At 36.6% G+C, this 22,252-nt stretch overlaps 1 protein-coding gene across 2 annotated transcripts in view; it reads right to left on the bottom strand.

Annotated features, from left to right (window-relative positions):
* The window catches only part of PLXDC2 (plexin domain containing 2), a 429,365-nt gene that overhangs the window by 38,856 nt on the left and 368,257 nt on the right, over positions 1–22,252 (bottom strand). For both annotated transcript variants that reach the window (XM_043479119.1, XM_043479121.1), the window contains exons 11-12: positions 18,913–19,063; positions 17,448–17,486 (exon numbers count right to left, since the gene is read on the bottom strand). In XM_043479119.1, the coding sequence (XP_043335054.1) occupies positions 17,448–17,486; positions 18,913–19,063 (190 nt within the window). The remainder of the gene's footprint in view (positions 1–17,447; positions 17,487–18,912; positions 19,064–22,252) is intronic.

Genomic DNA, 22,252 nt, shown 5'->3' with positions numbered 1-22,252 from the left:
GGAAGGACAGGACAGCTGTCAGACATTCAGGGGTGCACTCGCAGAGCTGCGTTTTCATTGAGGGGGACATTCATATTCTTAATAAAGTACCAGTGAAAGTTTTTTTTTAAACTTTCTGAACGACTTTTCTTTTCCGCAACACCAATTTTAGAAGTTAGATGCTCTTTCCTTGGCAAATGAAAAAACCCATACTCTTAATGATTAAAAGCACATTTATAACTATGTTTTAATTTATGGTTCAATAGTCTTTATTCTGTTAAATAAGGCAAAATTAATAGCCTTTATTCTAAAAGTACTGGGGAAAATCTAAAACTCTAATTAACTGTATAATAAATTTAACTTTGATCTTTCTCATTAAACCACTGGCACTGTTACCTATGGAAAAATTGATTACTTTTTGAAATCTCCTCTTTCATTTTCTTTTGGAAAATTTGAACTGAAGAGTACCAAACATCTTTTGGTGGGCTACACAGGCATTTTGAGAAAGTCTGTGCATGAGTTCAAAGGATAATTTTCAAAATCTGTTTTAAACTGAAATGCTCTATAAAAGTGTAACAGATGGATGCTAAATGACCCGCAAATAGTTTATCACTATCTAAAGGGAACACAGCATATGAGAATATTCTACTATGCCACAGACTAATATCATTTTCTGTAACTTCACTAAGATACTCTTCATTGTAATATCCATTTCAGAGAGTAAGGAAAAAGGAGAAATTAAATTTTGAAAGCAATAATTAGCCTAGCCAAGCCAACCAACCAAATAAAACCAATCTCTAAAGTCTTCTCTTGTTCTAAGATTCTATAATATTTGATGTCTACTCAGGCATTTAGAGGAGATAGTCTTAAATTATGTGCAGCAGGAAATTGTACCTTATTACATAATATGATGGGTATTTTTGAATCATTAGAAAATTCTTTAAGACTCAGAAGTTCTAGAACAGTGATTCCAAATCCTTTCATTAGCAATTTACCTCTTTGTTATTTCCAACTTTTGCATCTATGTTTTAAACACTTTTTGGTCTATTAAACCTCACTTAATAAGCACTGATTTATTTCTTTTATCATAATTTTTGTGAGTAGAAAAAACCAGATGTGACTACCTATCAGAATGTGTGGTAAATACAAGAAAACAAAATTACAAATGGAGAAGAGAAATATGAACTCCCAATTCTTCCCATCCATGCTTTCAAGTTTTGTGCTATTATTTGTTTATTCTTTGCGTGAGACCCATAGTTCAGTAATCCTTCTCCACGTCTAATGGGCTTCCCTCGTGGCTCAGGTGGTAAAGAAACTGCCTGCCATGTGGGAGACCTGGATTCGGTCCCGGGGTTGGGAAGATCCCCGGAAGGGCATGGCAACCCACCCCAGTATTCTTGCCTGGAGAATCCCCATGGACAGAGGAGCCTGGGGGGCTACAGTGCATGGGGTCACAGACAGTCAGACATGACAGAGCGACTAAGCACAGCACAGCACTCCACATCTGATAAAGCCTGAATTCCCAAAGCTTTCCCTTACAAAACAGAATTCATTAGTCACGGAATGTAAAATTTAGGGTAATTCATTATGAAAAAGTTCATTTTCAGAGGATTCTGGAAGATGGTAGAGGAAGTATCAGGAATGTCTTCTCACATTGACAACAATTCCACTGGCAGAATCTGACAACTCTGGACTCTATTGAAGGCTTGTAACTTCCAGCAAGAAGGCTCACACTGCATGTCGTGGTTAATTAAAGGCAATTTCAGTGCTTAGGACAGTAGTAACTACCTATCCTTGGCTGCTCAGCCATGGGGCAGGCAGCTACACCCCTGCTTCTGATGCAGCCTGTCTAGTCTTTGGTTAGGCCCTCTCTCCATGTGGTCAATAACAGTAACTACGCCATAGGGTTGCTGTGAAAAATCAAACATCTCATACATATTAAGTACATGAGAACGCACCTGGCATATAATAAGTACTTAACTGATGTAGTTATTACATTATTATATTTTATATGAGGCAGATTGAGGCAAATTACACTGTCAGATTCAGGACACTGTATAAACTATGTTTTTGCCCTTAACATTTGTTACTTTTAAGAGTCTGGCTTCATTGTTAAATATGCTTGTATTCTTGCATTTTGTACACTTGACTTTTTTTTCTTATTTTTAAAAGAGGGTAACAGATCGCTTTCATGGAAAAATAGGATTAATTTAAAATGTTGCTTTGGAGAATATGTGGCAAAAATATCTGCTAGAGTCATGAAAGGAAGCCTTGAATGTTTATTCAAATCTCATGTATAATTCCATCCAACTACCCATCCATCCATCCATCTATCCATCCATCCATTTATCCATCCATCCTTCCACCCATCCATCTATCCCTCCTTCCATTCATGCATCTTTCCATCCATTTATCTCTTCTTCCATTCATGCATGCATGCACACATTCTCCATCTCTCACTCTTTTCATTCATGCATCCATCTATCCAAACAGCATCTGGATCTTTTTCTGGGATTAGTAATCTTTCAGAAGCATCATGAAGTCTGGTCTCATTGTGTGTGTGTGTGTGTGTGTGTGTGTGTGTGTGTGTGTGTGTGTGTGTGTGTGTGTGTGTGTATGTGAAGATGGGGAAGGGAAGGAAAAGGCACCTGTGACTTGACCTTGGACTGTGATTTCTCAAGTGGGCCAGAGACCCAGAGAGTCTGTTGAGAAGGCAGCAGGCAAGGGGCAGTTGTCTAAGAAAGGAAGAGGAGAGCTAGGGACATGTTTCACTCAAGACCTCAGCAGTTCTTCTCAATAAAACTATGACTTGCAGGCCATATGTTGCCAATCTTTAGAATAAAAAATCATAATCATAATCATAACTGCATTTATTCCTTGAAATCCACTATTTTTATTTAGGCATAAATGCTTACACTCACAATGATTATTAATCTATATTTCTAATAATGGCTACTTATAATATCCTCCTTTACAAATTCTTCTTTACAGTGCTGGTTTGGATGTTAAGACACCATTTCATATCTGATGAAACCTGTACAGAATGTAGTTTGTTACAAGCCAATAAGCACTTTATAACATTTTTGGATGATAATTTTAACAAAATAAACAATATTCATGGATTTTCAAAATATTACTAACCAGTAAGAACCATGAATGTGCACATGACTTTAAGACGTGTCATAATTAGAACAAATCATTTAGGGAGAAATGTAGCAAATTTCAAAATACTACAGAGCTATCTTGGTGTCCCAAGCCTATGCTATTTCTAAATACTTCACAAAAAATCAAAATGAAGTGGCAAAAATTGTACTCATATTTCTGGAGAACTTACTTTTCTGCTCTCACTATTTAGCCAAGCTTTCTGCATCTCTATTCTAGCTGCTTTCTTTATTAAACAAGTATTATGATGGCACATTAAGGAACATTAAATCTGGAGATAAAGTGAATATATCATTGATGTGCTTTGATTTCAAATTATTTCAAAATTATTTGGTTTTCAGTTTGATACCACTTTTCAATTAAATGGAATAGGATTTACATACTTATGCTGCTGCTGCTGCTGCTAAGTGGCTTCAGTCGTGTCCGACTCTGTGCGACCCCACAGACGGCAGCCCACCAAGCTCCCCCGTCCCTGGGATTCTCCAGGCAAGAACACTATAGTGGGCTGCCATTTCCTTCTCCAATACATGAAAGTGAAAAGTGAAAGTGAAGTCGCTCAGTCGTGTCCAACTCTTAGCGATCCACGGACTGCAGCCCACCAGGCTCCTCCGTCCATGGAATTTTCCAGGCAAGAGTACTGGAGTGGGGTGCCATTGCCTTCTCCATTACACACTTATGGGGAACTGCAAACAACACAGAGAACCCTCTGTGGTAAAAATCACGATCAACTCAAACACAAGTTGAAATTTAAAATGTTTAAGCAAGTGCTAGTAATTTCCATAATTGAAATTTAGTTCATTCACCTCAGGGGCAGACTGCTCAAATAAATTGATTTCATTCCTCAGAAAAGACAATGAACAAAGATGTTATCTCTGACAATATTCATTCCTGAGGTTCAACTGATTGTTCTTAGAAATTGGCAGAAAGAAGTAGGTCGAAGAAGACTCTGAACCTGTATCAGGTACAAACTTCTGAAGTTCGTCAGAGTCTATATGAGTTGGGGGAATATTCAAAGAGGTCAGGAGGAATCTAGCCTGAAAACCAAGTTCTTTTTCTATTCTTGGAAATATCTTATGCTCTTTCATTTATGTCCCAAAGTGAACAAAAGTCAAAGAATTACCCTCATACACACACACAGTATCACATAGAGGACAATTCAAGTCTTTAGCTTGTTTACCTTTACACTGTATATTTAAATATGATGAGTTAATGATAAGAGACAATAAGACCCCCCAAAGGGAGCCTCAGAGCCAAAAAATAAAAGAGGAAATATATAAATATATCTGAAAAGCCTACCAAATCAAAGCCTTTTTTTCTGCTCTCTTGGAGACATACTTTAAAACATAAATGAAGCACAGAAAATCAATAGTATCAAAGATAATACACTCCCATCTGATCCACAGAGTGACCTATCAGTTCTTATGAGTTTCTAACTTTTAGAACTTTATAAAACACAGATCAATATTTAGACACAGAGAGGACTTTGAGAACTGTCAAATCAATCAAAGCATTATACTATCTTTGGGTAAGTTTTATAGCTACCATGATAGCAAAGATGACAGATTTTTAAAAGGCATTAAGCACATACTGAAAATATCTAGGACCTCATGTAAATGTGTTTAATTTTCTGCACTCCAAGAAAAGTTCATAAATTATTGATAAAAGATAAGATGAAAAAAGTAGAAGAAAGACGATAGGAGGAAAGAAGGAAAAAAAATTGACCTTTTGTTTCTTCAAGGTGTAGCATTTAATTTTAGACCTCTATGTCTCCTTGGTCTTTGTATCTGTTATTTTTTTTTAAGTATTTATATGTATGTAGTATTGATAATGAAATTTAGAAGTACAATTCTTGAATACATTAGAGGTTTTAATACACTGCTGAAATGATCATACCCACTTTTAAATCTTGTCAGTAACTAAAGTCCAGCAATAAAGTAAAACTAAAATAGAAACACTCCTTGTCTGAAATTTTATTCACTTTAAAGAGTTAGTTCTAAATCTAACTATTCTCTTGGCTTAAAAAAAACCCATAAATTCCACAATATATAACGTCTTTTGGGGGACCAAGAGGCTTTGGGCAAAGTCTTGCATGAATTTATTTTAAAAATCCATAAATCTTATACAGGTGATGTCAAGTGTTCTTTCTTAACAATTCAGAATGAAGTTGAACTAGAAAGGTGATAACGATAACCCTATATGCAAAACAGAAAAAGAGACACAGAAATACAGAACAGACTTTTGAACTCTGTGGGAGAAGGTGAGGGTGGGATATTTCAAAAGAACAGCATGTATACTATCTATGGTGAAACAGATCACCAGCCCAGGTGGGATGCATGAGACAAGTGCTCCGGCCTGGTGCACTGGGAAGACCCAGAGGAATCGGGTGGAGAGGGAGGTGGGAGGGGGGATCGGGATTGGGAATACATGTAAATCCATGGCTGATTCATATCATTGTATGACAAACCCACTGGAAAAAAAAAATTAAATAAATAAAATAAATTAAAAAAAAAAAATGTTAGTGTTGCATTTTTGGATTGAAAACACACGAGTCTCCCTGTGGAATATTATTGAACCCATTTATGAGCTACCAAATGTAACAGCAGAAAATCAAGTAAAAGAAAAAATTTCACTAAATTGACTTTTCCTTTCGAAGTTTCCCTTGCAACTGATGTCATTTTGTAGCTCACATAATTTCCTTCATGACACTTTTAATTTTCTACAGACATGATATGACCTTGACTTCATTTAGAGTTTCTCTGGGTATTTTACGTATCTTCTTATTTCTCATAATTCTCTTTGTTCTTTCATTTTCTTAATCATGGTGTTCCTATTTTTTCTTTTGGATGCTTACCAATCTGTCAATATTATTTGGGTATTAGGGTTCCTTGAAACTATTATATGAGCCATACTTAATCCACAGTATGAATCACTGTGACCCTACATTCATTCATAATTCACATGATGACATCTCCCTAGGAGGGATTTGAGTAAGTACTGTGAAAAGATATTAAAATGGTGCACAAAACACAGCTAAGTGCATTATGTGTGGTGAGAAAAATATTCTGGCAGGGGCAGCTGGCCCAGCTTCTCATCTGCAGCCTGTGCTACTACAGAGCAGCTGTGAAATTTCATCCAGGGAAACATATAAAATGTTCTGGCTTAAAAGAGCTTACGGTATGACAATCCTTTTTAAACAATAATCCGCTACCTTTTATCTCAGGAAAATAAGGCTAAATAAAATTTCCGTGAAATCATATTAAAAGAAATGCTTGATTCCATCAACATGAGGGAATTTGGAGAGTAGTCACCACCCAGTCTGCTACTAGCCTTGTTATGTGATTAGTGCTTTTGTGCATGTTATGTGTGTGAGCATCAAAAAGAGGGGATTCGCCATATTTATAGCTACCGTAACACCAAAAGCAAATCCTTGTAATGATGCATTCTGGTTTTCATTTCTTATTTGTATGTGCTATGTTTTGTAATGATTGACCCGTGTCTTTAATATTTTCAGCAACCAAGATCTTTATAAGATCTAACTTTTAAAGTTTCCCTAACATCAGCTTTCTATATCAAGTTGTCTTGCTTCTTTATTTAAAAGTATATTTAAAAATCGTTTGCTAAAAATGCGTCTCTATTTCTATAAAATAACCCACAGAAATCTTAGTACTTAAGTTTCCCATCTAAATAGTAAACATATATTAAATATATATGAAAAATATATTCACAATTACAATGGAATACCAAAGAAGAGGTTGACAGTATACTTTCAAGATCTGGGGGTACAGAAGAGAGTGACTCTTCATGCCATTTAATCCTGTCTATTTGAATGAAGTCACTTATATGAAAATAGTTCATTTATATACAAACATATGAACGAATATACAAATGCAATAAATGTTTGCTTTCCTATCAAATCGATCATGTTTTCTGAACATAGAGAAGGAACCTTTTCACCTTGCTCCCGTCAGTGTGGAGAGATAGATGTGTGTCCAAACCACTTAGCTAATGTGAACCCTTGCTATTGCCATTTCTTTTAATCATGGCTGTCTTACCAAGTCAATATGAGGCTTTCTTGAAATTATTCATGGAAATGGGAAGCTTAAGTGCATGCTGGATAAAGCAAGGATGTCTCAGTGAATAGCTTTCCAGTGGAAAGATCAAGATCAATCTCCATGTACTTTCACTGTCTACCAGTTTGAAGGAAAACAAACCACCAAGCTCCTTGAGAGTTTACCTGCCTCTCCCCAGACTCCAGCAGTAACTGGGACATGGCCATGTTACATAGAATCTGCAGAGAGTATCTGAAAAACAAAAGCCCAGCTGCTATGGTTTGGTAGGCTGTCTAAACAAAATTAACCTTATGGAGAGCTTCTTTTGAAAACTGCTAAATATTAAGGCAGTCTCAAGTTCTTTGGCACCTGAGTTTATATTTACAATTAATGAGAACCTATGTGCTTCCTATGAAAGCATGGATTAATTTAGTTGCTGGAGATGTCAATTTGGCCCTTGTGGGTACCTCAGGATTGAACATTAGCCCTTGATGTTAACAACCACACAACTTTTTGCTATTTGTTGTGGTTGATGTATAGAATCTCCCAGGAGGGTAAATGGGCAGGACTAAATGAATGTGCTATGTATCTCAAAAAGATAGAATCGGAAACTGGAAAAAAATAAACTTGGGTAGAGCTTCGAAGTGCATTTTAATTTGTGTTACCAGAACTAATAAGACAGGCTATAAAACTATAAACATATATCATAATAAAATATGATATAAATAAAACTATAAACATATATCAAGGGTGGAAAGAAAAAACTGGAACTACTGAGGACCAGATTTGAAGGGTAAGTATAGTTCACTGTTTCACATCAGAACTGTCAAAACACGGCTCAGATAATGCCTTTAATGGGGGCAGATTCAGCTGGCCTGCTTGGGAAGAAGGATGCTAAAAAAATGTGTTTATCATGACTGTCTTCCCCTTAGGTGCTGAAATATCAACTTTCCTGGAATACAGAGCTCCACACGTTGAATGTGGGATAGAATATGGTTAGGCCTGGAGGTGAGCACTATTCTCAGCCTCACCTTTCCATCAAATCAGCTTTGTGAACTGGCCCCACACGTGGTACAAAGCAGTACTGTGAATCTTACAGTCATCTGGGCTCTTAACCCGTTGAGGGATGGGCTCAGAGGACCCACGGGGCTCATTCTGACCATGAACTGGCACCTGGAGCTGTCTGTGCTTGCTGAGATCCTGCGTGGCTTTAATAGAGGGAGAGTGGCAAGCCAGTGGCTACACACTGTCCATGCTTTCATTCAACATGCATTCAAGCTTCAGCAAGAGAAAGGATCCTATTTCCATGAATAATTTCAAGAAGGCTTCATACTGGCCTGGGAGTACAGCCGTGACTGAGAGGCGTGCAGGCGCTAAGGCTCAGGTTAGCTCAGGGGTTTGGACACACCTCTGTCTTTTCACCCCGATAGGTACAGGGTGAAGGGGATTCTTCCCCCACATTCAGCGCCACAGCTGGAGAAGCCCTCCCAGGTTGCAGGATGGCTGTGGGGAGCAGAGCGCATGCTCCGACGGCAGTGTTTGGTGCTGCAGCCGGGCTATATCCCTTACAGATTAGGGGCCCCAGACAGATTACTTAAATCCCTGTCCTTCTGATATTTCGTGCGTAAAATAGGATTACAGTATGACTTTCTTCATGGGGTACTCTAAGCATTAAATGAGATCAACATGCAAAACCCTTAGATGAACGCCTGGTGTACAGTAACGGTCCAATAATTGCAAGATAATTTTATCACTATTAGCAACTACATGGGAGGATTCTAAGAACAATTTAACATAAACCACGAATCAAGTAATCAGAGGCGTTAAATTTTATGCTCATTAATTAGAGAAGCTTCTTTGTTAAGGATAAATCTTTTTGCTCTCTTTTGTTGAGAATTTGAAGAAGCTTGGAAAAATTTACTCATGAGAGTTAAGAAAAAACTACTTCATGAGAAGCACATCAACATTTCTGTTTTCTTACTTTTTTTTTTCCACTAAGGTAAAATTTGCATCCTTGAAATGCACAGATCTTATATACCAAAGGAATCATCAGCCAAACCAACATACAGACTATTTCCATGCCTTTGGAAAATTTTCAGTTAATCAATCGATTGATTCCATTCCAATCAACCCTGACCTTACCCTGCCATGGAAACCACTGTGCTGATTCCTCTTACTGTAGATTAGTTTCATTTATACTGAATTTCACATAAATTAAATCATACTATATGTACTCTTTCATACCTTGCTTCTTTTACCTAAAATAATGATTTAAAGTTTTATTTATATTATTGTATGTACCAGCAGTTTGTTCTTTTTTTCTGCTGAGTAGTAGTCCACTGTATGAAATATTTGTGCATTCTCTTGACAAACATCTGGATTGTTTCAGTTATTGGCAATTATGAATACAGTTGCTATGAATATCCTTGTACAATATTTTTGTGGCTACGCTTTCTCTTGAATAAATACATAGAAGTAGAATTTCTGACTCATTTAGTAAAATTATTGGTATGCCTGAATTTGGTCTTCCATTTTGCTATTTGTTTCCTTTGTGTCCATCCATTATGTGGTCCATTTTTTCCTCCTCTCGTGCCTTCTTTAAGTGAAACAGATATTTCTTAGAATTCCATTTCAATTTAACTCTACATTAAAAATTTTTTTTCTTTAGTAGTTGCTGAGCATAATGTTAACACATGTTGAAATCACTTATTGAAATTTGATCCAATTAGTCGCTAATTCACTACTGTAACTGAAATAATAACATTTGGTCACAGTACTTACTGTTATGAATTAGTGTTAAATAATTAACGCCTGTCCTTGCTACCCAAGATACATTTTAAATCTTGCATGGTATTATTTGACCATGCAGAATAAAATTCAAGCAAAAATTAGTTTTAATGGAACAGTAAGCCAGTGAAAACCTAGCTGCTAAAAATATTAAACTAAATTTCCCATCTAACAGATTAAAATACTGTCTTTAAAGCTTTATGTCTTTTTAAAAATAACATATTTTTTCTCTCAGAGAAAATATCTTTTTCTTTTTTTGCTTGCTTAAGCCAGATCAGCATATTTCATATTCCATATGGATTCAAGGAATCCACATTCCATGATTCCTTGAATCAATAAGCATTGATTCAAGCACACATGAAAACATTTAGTGTTGATGTCACCAAAGCACAAGGATGGTCACCATGGTCAGCAGGCTCCAAATTCACATTAGCACACCCTTCAAACACACATAGGAGGTTCCCTTTTCCCTTTCCTTCAGAAATGTTCTATGGATTATTTCAACTCCTGGGCCCCATACTCTGACCTCTCCCACTCACTCTTGCCATATTGCCGTCTCCTATCACACTGAGAAAACAACAAGCTCAGAGAAATTCCCTAAACTTCTGCCTCTTACCCATCTCCTCTCATCCACGTGGACTAACCCATCCCTGTTTGCACATATATTGCTTCATTCTCAGTCATCTCTCAACTCCTTTCCTTCATGTCTTTTTTCTTCTCAACACCTCTAACATATAAATACACTCCTAAAAAAACAACAGAATCCTACTTCCCTTCTCACCAAACTTCTTTAAATAGCAGTGTGTCCCATTTAACTTCAATTTCCTTATTGCTCATCAACTTCTCAGATTCTCTCTGGGGACTGTGCATCTGTGGACTATAGAACTATCAGGTCAAGGTCAACAAATGTCAACTTACTATTTAATTCAATGGTTACTTTTCTATTTTTTTTTTTTTTTCATTTGTCTTTGGCATTGTTCACTACTTGCTTCTTGAAATTTTCTTCTTGTTTTCTGTGATTCCAAATTCTTCTGATTGTCTTGCTGTCTTTGAGTTTTTTTTCCCCCACCAAAATCTCAACTGCTGAGTTCCCTCATGGGCTTCCCAGGTGGTGCTAGTGGTAAAGAACCTGCCTGTCAATGCAGGTTAGCCATAACAGACGTGAGTTTGATCCCTGGGTCAGGAAGATACCCTGGAGGAGGGCACAGCAACCCACTCCAGTATTCTTGCCTGGAGAATCCCATGGACAGAGGAGCCCGGCAGACTGCAGTCCATGGGGTCACACAGAGTTGGACATGACTGAAGTGACGTAGCATGCATGTGTGTTTTCCCTCATTAGTCCTTTGCACTTTTCATTTTTACATTATTCTTCTGTGATCTCATTCACTCATAATTTCAACTATCATTATATGCTGATGATGCCTAAATGTATAGTTTGCTTGTATTTCTCAAGTGAATTTCAGATTTGCATAGATTCTCTCTTTTCCTGATGACTCCAGTGCTTCTTAATATTTATGAAGCATTGCCTCAGACCACTTGTTCTTGATGGAACTGTATGTGGGAATTGCCTGAGGGCTTAAAAAGTATTGATGCTTAGATCCCAGATCCCGAGGTTCAGATTTAAGTGTTATGGAGAACAGTCTGAGCACTGGGGTTCTTAGGAGCTAGAATAATAAAATGAGAATAACCAGATGATTCTTATGTACATAAAAAGTTGAAAAACACTACTCTAAACAAAATTTTAGAAGAGAATTTCTTAATCCTTACGGGACATTCAAAATAATACTCTGAAGTGTAAGAAATGTTCATTATTATGGCACTTGTACACTTTCTTATAGAGTTAGTGCTCATGAAAAGTAGTCAAACAGAGCAAAAGATAAAACCGAATGCCAAGATATTTTTACAGTTTTAGAAACAGTAAGTGATAGATACTCAATAGTCTGTCAAAAGGTAATAACAGTTTCCCTTTGCTTACAAGACTCTGATCGCTGTTAAAGAAAAACATGAAAAAAATAGCAAGGGAAGGTAGGAGAAAAAAGTGAAAGATAGGTGACTTTGATGATTTATGTATTAAAGTCAAAAAATAATTTGACTGAATGATAAATGAAACACTAGACACTTGATCTGTCACTATACACTAGGTAATAAAAATATAACCTTAGAAGTAGTCTAGTGAATAAGTCAGAATAATGTTCTAACATTTTATCTTTGGATAAAAAGCCTTATATGTTCACAAGTAGGAGATTAAACACAACAGATTCAGAATTTAGGCGGACCACTCCATAATTCATTCAAAGTAATATTTCTGTATTAACTCTTTAAAATTAATCATCTTGCAGATCTGTACTCCAGAATTAACTTGATCACATTCTGCAAACTGCTTAATGTAGTTACTTCAGCATCCTTTTGATGAAGACCCCACTTTCCGACTCAAGAACACAGCCTTTCAGAGTCCAGGTTTAGCAGACTTCCTACCAATGAGAAGAAATGACGAACACAGTGCCACCTGCATGACACACCAGTGATGTCTTGGGTGCTCATGCTTTAAATATCATTAGTAATTAAGAACTTACATTCAAATATGTTTTTTAAAAAGAAACATGACTTTATCAGAAGGTAGAATCTGTAGAGGAACCAAGAGAGAATGCAGCTTTTGGTATTATTATCACAGTACCCAATCTCAGTCAAAAAATTTAAATAATAAAATCAACCACAGGATTTTAGAGCTTGATATAATTTTAACATCTGCAGTGTAGCAGAATGGCACAACTCCATTTGCTAAATTGAGCTGAATCTGGTTGAAGATTTCACTTCTCAGTTAAAAGACTTTGCTATTGATTCAACTCGCAGACCTATTTCAGCCCTAAATATAATTTTTTCCAGTTTCCATCTTGAAGGCATTTACATTTCTATTTAGGTGGTGAGTGGTGAGTGTCATTTGGAAGCAACTAATTAAACGCCAAAGGAGGCAGCCAATAGTTGCACCAGCTAAAAACATACAGCTAGGTGATTCCTCAAAAATGTGACTCTTCTAACAAGCTTTTGCCAGAAGTGGAAAACCCAAGGGAGGTGTAGCTTTAAATGCTTATAACCATTATCCACAGAAATACATATTATTTAAAGAATATATTCTAGGAACCCCTTAATGGAGAAGTAAACTTGAAATTTCTTGAGAAACCTAGAAGGCTGGAAGAATTTAGTTTTTGAACATAAATGAAGAATACCCCTGCAGTCTGCAGAACATGTGCCACTATTTCAGAAAGGACTCAGTTACACAGGGGGTCAATGCCTTGTGATTTTCAAAGAAAGGATAAAATGAAAAGTAAGGCATAATTACACGGCAAAAGGAAGTTTCACTTCTAAATACTTGTAAGTATAATCAGTTGTTATAGAAGAGGAAAAAGAATACTGGAGGTGTGAATGGTACTCCTTAGGTTGGCGCCTCCCAAGCGAAGTTTCCAAGAGGACTGCACTACACGGGATCAGCCATACTGTGCGGCTGCCAAGGTCCTGGAATCCACACTAAGACTAAATAGACTCACACGGCAGCTCTGCCACGTACTAGCCAGGTAACCTCACCTTTCTGTACCTCCGTTTCCTCAGCTAAAACATGGAAATATGGGCAGGACCAGTCAAAGGGATGCTGTGTGAATTAAACGAGTTAATACACGGACAGCATTTAGAACGGTGCTTGGAACGTAGGAAACAATAAGTGCCTTTCCTATTTTTCTTTGATTCTCCCCCTCCTCCTCCTTCCTCTCCTCCTCCTCTTACCTCCTTCTTCTTACCTGCCTTTCACATGAATAAGGAGCAGAAATGCTACTTAATTAGACATATATATTACTTGCAACTTAACACCATAAACAGGCAAGTAGGAACATTTCAGCTAGAGACAAAATACTATCTGCATATTGGCTCCTCTGAGTTTTTGTATTCAGCCATTTATAATGGCTGATTGGTGCTAACTTACTAATGGGACCTGCATTCATAGGAATCATTCTCTTTGTCTAGATATTTTTTCAGTCTCTTAGATCAGGTCCAGGAAGAGCCTCTGCATATTTCCAGTTAGTTGTTTGATTGGAGAGGTTTTATTAGTCTTCAGCATTGAGTGAAAATTCTCAGTTCTCTAAGATTCACTCAATGCCGAAGACTAATAAAACCTCTCCAATCAAAGAACTAACTGGAAATATGCAGAGGCTCTTCCTACACCTGATCTAATTGTAGCAGGAAACACAGTGCACAAGTGACGATTTATCAGGAGTGATTTTTGCAGACTGGAACTCAGTCTGGGTCCTGTGAATGAGAAGCCCTGTTGTGTGCCTCTGGTGTCCAGCTGCTCAGAAGTATTTTATGTTTTCATATCAAAGATGAAGGGAAATCTCCTGGAAAGTGAATTTATAATCAGGTCAGCTGTGGATACCACTGAGAAAATCAACTACTTTAACTTACAGAAATATTCCAGGAAGACTCAGAGCCAAGGTAATCCAATATCTAAAGAAGATGATGTACGTATGTAAAGGGCAGAATATAGCTACACATTGAGTACTTTGATAAATGTCACTCTCTTTTCTAGAAAAGTACAGACCTCTAAATTAAAGTGGTTTTAAGAACATCCAATTAAATCAAAAAAGAAAATGTGCTGAATTTCTCTGCAATACACAGCAATTTATACAAATGTCTTAGCTTGCATTTAAAAAAATTCTCAATAAATGTGAGAAAGCATTTAAATTAGGCATCCTTTTCCATTATTACCTCAATCTCAAAAAAAGAAAAAAAAATGTTAAGCTGGAGGAGGAGAATGACTCTGAATTGTTTTCAACATGTTTAATTAACTAATGAAGCTGGATTTAAATTGGCAATCCTTCCTACATCTCCATATTCCATAAAATAAAAAGCTGTGGTAGCATGCTAACTTGATAAAGTTGCTATAAAAAGGAATGTGTGATCTCAAGTACTCTTTGAAAGGAACGTTTATCTTAGCACTGGTCAAGTTGGTCTGCTCTAACTGCACTTTTAGGAAAAGTGCTTCATAAGCAAACCTAGCCATGAAGAGAGTATAGACATACTAAGTCTTACTGTGATATTTTGGAACCCTGACGGGTACCTGATGCATGTTTGTGCTCAGTAGCTCAGTCATGTCTGACTTTTTGCAACCCCATGGACTGTAGCCTGCCAGGCTTCTCTGTCCTTGGAATTTTCCAGGCAAGAATATTGGAGTGGGTTGCCATTTCTTACTCCAGGGGATCTTCCTGTTTCAGGGATCGAACCCTCATCTCTGGTGTCTCTCTGCATTGGCAAGTGTATTCTTTACCATTGCACTACCTGATGCATATCAGTGATCTAATATCATCTGAAAATCCAATAGTCAATTTTTCTAGTATGACGAAAAAAGAAAAGAAGCCCTCCATTTTAATCTTGGAATTTACTTAACTTGATTTCTCAGTGTCATAAGATAGTTTTAATGCACTGCATTTTAAAAAAAAATCAAAGTTTTACAATTCCTTGCTGCATTAAACAAAACTAAGGATTTTCCTTGGGATAACTGGTAACATTCTAGAAAACTATTTCCCAAAGTGTATTCCACAAAACATTAAGTCAGTGAAAGCTATTTGTAAAAAAATTTTAAGACCAAATAGTGGAGAAATGCCAGATGCTAAATCTTTATCACCATCTTGAAGTTTCTTTAGAATCTATGCTTTCTGAAAGCCAGAAATTTGTCTAAACCATTTTCACTACCATAGCTGCAAGCATATACAATCCCTTGCAATTAGCAGGCACTTGGCAGGAATAAGTAAATGAATGAATGAACGGTAAAAGCTTTAAACAGTTTTCCAGAAAATAAATTTCTTACATTTTCTTTCAACCAGAATATCTCATAGCTATTTGATAATGGGAATCTTTTGTTTTTTCCGTTGTTGTTGGTTAGTCGCTAAGTCATGTCTGACTCTTGTGACCCCATGGACTGTAGCCCACCAGGCTCCTCTGTCCATGAGATTTCCTAGGCAAGAATACTGAAGTGGGTTGCCATTTCCTTCTCCAGTTTTTTCCTGTTAGCATTATAGAATATTTTAATCATATTAGAGAAAAAAAGACAGAATAGAGAACAATATAACAACACATATAACTACTACCTGTATTAATAATTAAATATAGCAAATACAACAGAAGCTTCTGGGGACCCCTCCTCCATTCCATTTATTTCTTTTTAACACCCTCCATCCAAAGGAGGTAACCCCAACATTAGGACTTAGATTCACTAACAACCTGCTCTGAGAAATTTTGAATGGGGTAATTGCTAAAGTCCCTTCAACACTAAGATTTTATTTCTAGCTAGTGTATACATGGCAAATGGCCACTTGTGAAGCTATCCACGTATTGCATTAATACAACAATAAATAAGAAATAAATGAAATAAAACATTGTGATACAGAAGCAAGACAATGGAAAACTGACGTGATAATGATATATATGAAGAGGCTAAGTAGCTTTTCCTTTAAGTGGGCTGATCTAAATATATAGATACAGATATACAGTAACCTAAGAAAAAACAGAAATATTTGTTTCTTGACTTAGACTGAGTAATTTAGAAACTATTCTCTACAAATACAGAGAGAAACATACCTAACACCATATATGTTGGATTGTGACTTACTCAGGTTATCACCCGGGGCTGCAAAAGTGAGACTGTGTCGAGATCAGTAATACAGTGAGCCCATATTTACATAAAAGATGCTGCTAAGAGGAAACCCCCTTCCTGAACTGAATAAACAAGTTACTAAAACAGCTACATCTCTTTCATGAAATCCAGCATTCTATGATAGAGTTGCACATATGACCTAATATAATTTAAAAGGAAAAGAACTATTTTAAAAATTTTGGTCAATATCTTCTATAGATTTGTTTTGGTAAAGGCTTTCTTCCTCAAATTTTCAAGTACTATTACATACATTCCTAAATTGTCTCAGAAAAACTCTAGTTATCTACTTATTAACTATTCTTCCTCAGGTTTATTTTTATACTTTTCTTTGCACAAAAGATAAAAACACCTAGTAAAAGTATATTTCCATATTGCTCTATTTCTTAATTTTAATTATAAATGATGTTGAATAGTCAATGGAGAGCAAAACAGGGTAGAACCCAATACCTGTAGATAGCCACATATGCAGCCAATTAACCAAGGACTACAGCAACAAGAAACAGCAAGGGATGTGGATAAATTTTCACTTTACAATTCGTCAGTGGCGTCCTGAAATTTTATAGGCAAACACTGAGATTAGAATTTCACTCCACTATGGAAACAATTTGACTTTTCAAGTCAACCATTGAATTCATCCTGTGTTAAATACCATCAGGGAGTAAAATATGACCTCATTCTACATTTAGAAGCCCACAAGTCCTTTCTCATGCGTAAATGAATGAAATAGATTAGTATCTAAAAAATATCTATAAAAGAAAAATGTCAGTTCCTACCTCCATTATCTTTTAGATGTAGAGCTATCTTGGTATCATCTGGAAGAGAAAGTCAAAGTTACAACAGAAAAAATTTTAAGGTGCATGGATCAATTGTCTATTAATGCATTAACTGTTTAACAGGAATGGATTTTGATACTTTATTGAGTAAATTTCTAGGTCAATGAGAGTTAGTCTTACCTTATAGGATGCAGTACTAAACTTCCTGAGATTGTAAGATCAAGACTGTAAAACTTTAGTAAAGTTTTATATGACTCTTAAGAACTATGAGAAAAGTACACTGTTATAACTTTGATTTAAAATACATTTATTTTAATTTTCTAAAGTGATTTACTGTAATTAGACTCTAGAGTTCTTATTTATTTTAAAAACCAAGATCAAGGAAATTCCAAGTTAATTGGAATAGTAAATATTTGTCAGTATTTACAAACTTAACTTCAAAAGTTAAATGCTTATTCATTGCTAACAAATATGACCAAAATAATATACAAAAAGATCTTGTCCTATGAGAATGAAATGTAGAATGTGCTTTTAATTTCAGTTGTATATTTCAATCTAAAGGGGAGGATTTGAATTACAGAAATATTTTTCTCAGGCTACATAACAACCCCAAATAAGATGGATTAAAATATAATATTGGTTTTAAAAGCAATAAAATGTACTCAGCGGCTACCCTTCACCTCATTTTATCACTTTATTCCAGTTAACTTTAAATATCCAATTAAATTTCAATTAAGAGCAAAAGATTCAAGTTTAATATCTTATTCAAATTAAAGCAAGGCTTATGAAAATAAATAAGACCATGTTTTCCCCTCAAGGCTTACTCTTGGCTAACCGGTCTCACATTTCTCCCTAATGGCATCATTCAGAATAAATGACTAACAAATTTGGGCTAATATACCATCTTTCCCCAATGAGCTGTGTGCATGCATTCATGCTCTCTAGTATTTTTGCCTTTCCTGGCAAAGGAAATGCTTCTCTAGTACAATTTCTGTGTGATACTCTATAAGGTAATAGGCCAGCATATTTTATTGACTGTATCCAGGCAAATATAAGAATTGTGTATTAGTAGAATTACCTATTATTCAGAATACAAAATCAATGGACATTTTCTGTGCATTTTGCCTTCCTATCCTGTGATTAAAATGTTAAACACAGTTATTACAAAGTTCAGCAAGAAAGGAAGGAAGGAAAGGGCATGAGAGGAAGTTCTTTCTCTTTTCTAGGGGCTCTAGTAGCCAAGATCACCATTAGAGACTAAATCTTAATAAAAGGCATACATACATTAAAAAAACAAAACAAAACAGCACAGTTTTACTCCATCATAATTTTGTGTTTTCCCTTGTAGACATTCCTAAGAAATCTAGTTTGCTGAAGAAAAAATTTCCCCCTGCAGAACCTCTCCTGCACATGTCAACAGTGAATTCCCTTCTTCAGTAACAGAGAAAAAGTGTCTGCAGGGCACCTTCTGTGGGCAGGCTGGTGGGCAGCTGGGAGGTGGCTGCTCTTCTGGTGGTCGTCAAGACCCTGAATTGTGTGGTTGTTGCACGTATGGTGGTGCTGGTTCGAGTAGAACTTTCCACTGGATCTGTGGGGTCACACATCTTCTCTTTTGACTAATAAGAGAAACAGGGAAAGACAATGGAGGAGTGATCAGAGCTGCATTTTAAAATTATATCAAGAAGAAAAACAATAGAAGAAACAAAAGAAATAAAAGAGGTTGGGCTGTACAGCACAAAGGCTTCTCAAATCAAGACGAGGAATACTTTTTGTATAGGACTATAGTTATAGATTTTACTGACTTTATATGTATATATATATATATATAAAATTGGATGTTAGAAAGCATTTCCATGTTTAGATATTTGGATTCCATCATTTCTGCAGTTAACTTTTCATATTACTGTTCTTAACCTAAACTTTATATCAATATATTTTTAAAAGACATGATGGGAAACACTCAAACTAGAAGAAAAATGTACATGAAGAGAAGGTTTAAGACATGGGTAAGTGTGTGAAGAAAGAATGTATTCCATTCACATAAAATTGTTAATGCTAAATTTGAAAAATATAACTGCTCTATAATACTTCATTGTTTCAAAAATAATTTACCACAGGTTGAATGGATATTTGAGATTAAAATTTTGCTTTCCTTTATGAAATATTCAAAGTCACCCATGCAAAGGATTGAACAGCACTCAGGTAATCACTTAGAATATTTTCTACCTAGCAGAGTTACACTAGGACAAGGTGCATATCGTATTTTTCATTTATAGCCCACAAGAATAAACAACATGACATTTACCAATAACAATTTCCAACATGCAAACTTTTATGGTTTAGGAATTGCTATTTCTCCCTACCTCTTTGTGCTTCAAAGGACTTCATCCCTCTGTTGGGCCTTGACTATTAATAGAAGATAACTATGTACATATGGATGGTACTTATCCCACAACTGAAAAGTATTATTAAATAAACACCGTTTTAAAGTTCTCCTGTCATTAGTAACATGCAGTGTGCTGTATTGCTGGTTCAGGAAGAACATCCAATATGGTTTCCTTGTCACTAACTAGATATGATCCAGCTTACTCTCTCCAACATCCTAGCAGCCCATTCAATCCCACAGACTTAGTTCCTGCATCTTCTCAGCCTCAGTAATCTCATGATCTCCTCCTTGACTCCACTTGAGTTATCATCCCCACACCCTGGACCTTCTCTGCAGTTGGGGATGCTTTAGTTCTGAAATCACACATGGAATTATCCTTTTTTCCATCTATTCATGTAGCTGTTCACTCACATTCTTCTTATCCTGCACTTCTGTAGAAAACCCAAGCACAGTGATGCGCTCCCTTTAGTCTTGTTCTTTCCATCAGTTCAACCTCGCTTTTCAATATCTTTAAGCATCTTGCCCTGTTTTTGTTTTGTTTTCCACATCACCTTCTTAGAAAATCTGCAATACCGAATACAGTAAAAACTCTGCCTTTCCTAGCCTGCGCCAAAGCTGAGAGAGAGAGAAAGAGTGAGCGAGCGAGCTGGAAAACCACCACACAGCCTCCCACTGGGAGCCACACAACCTCACCTCCAGCATCCCCAGCAAGGGATTATATGCTGCCTGGCAATACTACCCAGCTTGACTGACCTCTTTCATTATCCTCAGCGTCAATTTCAAACCCTCTCCACTCTACTTAGAACTGCCATTCCATAATGTGTCTTCCAATTTTACCCTTGGCCTCACTTTTTATATCTTTGATAAGCAAGTCATCAGCAAGAATTTTTAAAATTTATTTACAGATCAGCATTCCTACTTTAATCTGTACTGACCTGTCCTTCTTCCTCCCATTGGGATGGACAGGTCCTCTGTTGACAGCTGTTCCCTCAGTGTCTGTCCTGGCTCAGCCCAGGCTACCTTCTCAGGTATTGTGAACCTGCTCATCTGACCCCCTCCTTCCTCTTCAGTATTTAATCTTAATTCCCTCCTGCCTTGTTATCATCAGCACTTAACCATACTCAAGCACATCCCAGCTTATTTTAAAAACTCCATCTTCCCTCTTCTCCACATGCGTCCTGGGATCATCCTGTTTTTCCTTCCATTCACAGTCGGAATTCAAGAGAGATGGACCATCCTTGGGCTTCACAGATGCCCACAAGTTTGTTTTGGTCCAGCACAATTTAACTGAAACTTCTTATACCAATGTTCCTAAATACCTCCTTATTTACCACACCTTCCATATACACTCAATATTTCACTAGCATTTGGCACTGTCTGCCCATTTTCTAACCTTAGAGTCTGTGACACACCCTCATCAATTTGCTGACACCTGTCTCACAACTGCTTCTCCCTTGCTTTCTTTGCTTTAAGGGTTGGTAATTCTTACAGATCTTTCCTGAACTATCTTTTCTCTATAGGCATGGTCACTAACAATCTCCTCCATACCTATGATTCAATTAACAACTTTATGTTAATTATGCATAAATGTCTATCTCCAGTCCACATTTTTCTCTTGGATTTTAGGCCCAAATATTCATCTATTGACTTATATGCAGGTGGATGTTACAGACATCTCAAGCTCAGTAAGTCTAAGATGGAATTTGTCACACATTATTCTTCCCCTGGGGTTCTACTTGCGCGTGTGCATGCGTGTGCACACACGCACGTGTGCGCACACACACACACACACACACCCCGTATAACAGTATTCTTAATTACTCTAATGGTTAAGCTGAAGTCCTAACCTTGTTTTGCTCATGGCAGTAAAGGCAGACTACTGATCCTGACTGGTCCTCCTGCCATAATACAAGTGGATTCTGGATAAAACAAGAATTTTGAAGCATTACAAGGATTTTCAAGAAGTAGAGAAAATCTCTGAAGGGGCCTTTCTTTTGTCTCCACAACCAAAACAAAATAAAGCAAAACCTGTGTGCTATAAAGACAGCGGGAGCAATATACATTAGGTAAAGTAAAAGTGCAGGGTTTGCTCTGAAGATAAAAATGTCAGAAACTAATTATGCTCTAAGGAGATCAGTTTGGTACCAGCAGTAGACAGGGGAGATTAATCCAAACCCCTCCTCCCCATAGTAATGCAGGAACAGATGGCACCCCCTGAAGCACTCAGGTTTCCATCATCAAAACCTCTTTAGTGGAAAACATCATCTACCTACATCCTAGAAATTCCCATGGAACAAGATCAAACAAATGCACCGCTAATTAAAGGACACAAAAAGAAACACAAAGAGAAAAAGAGTAGTCTGACAAAGATCCAGCAAAAACAAAAACAACATAATTAGACTAGCAAAAACTTTTCGAT

This window comes from Cervus canadensis, chromosome 10, assembly GCF_019320065.1.
Source record: "Cervus canadensis isolate Bull #8, Minnesota chromosome 10, ASM1932006v1, whole genome shotgun sequence".
NCBI classification, from domain to species: Eukaryota; Metazoa; Chordata; class Mammalia; order Artiodactyla; family Cervidae; genus Cervus; species Cervus canadensis.
The sequence above is the reverse complement of the archived record's forward strand: the minus strand, read 5'-3'. Positions and strand labels throughout refer to the sequence as shown.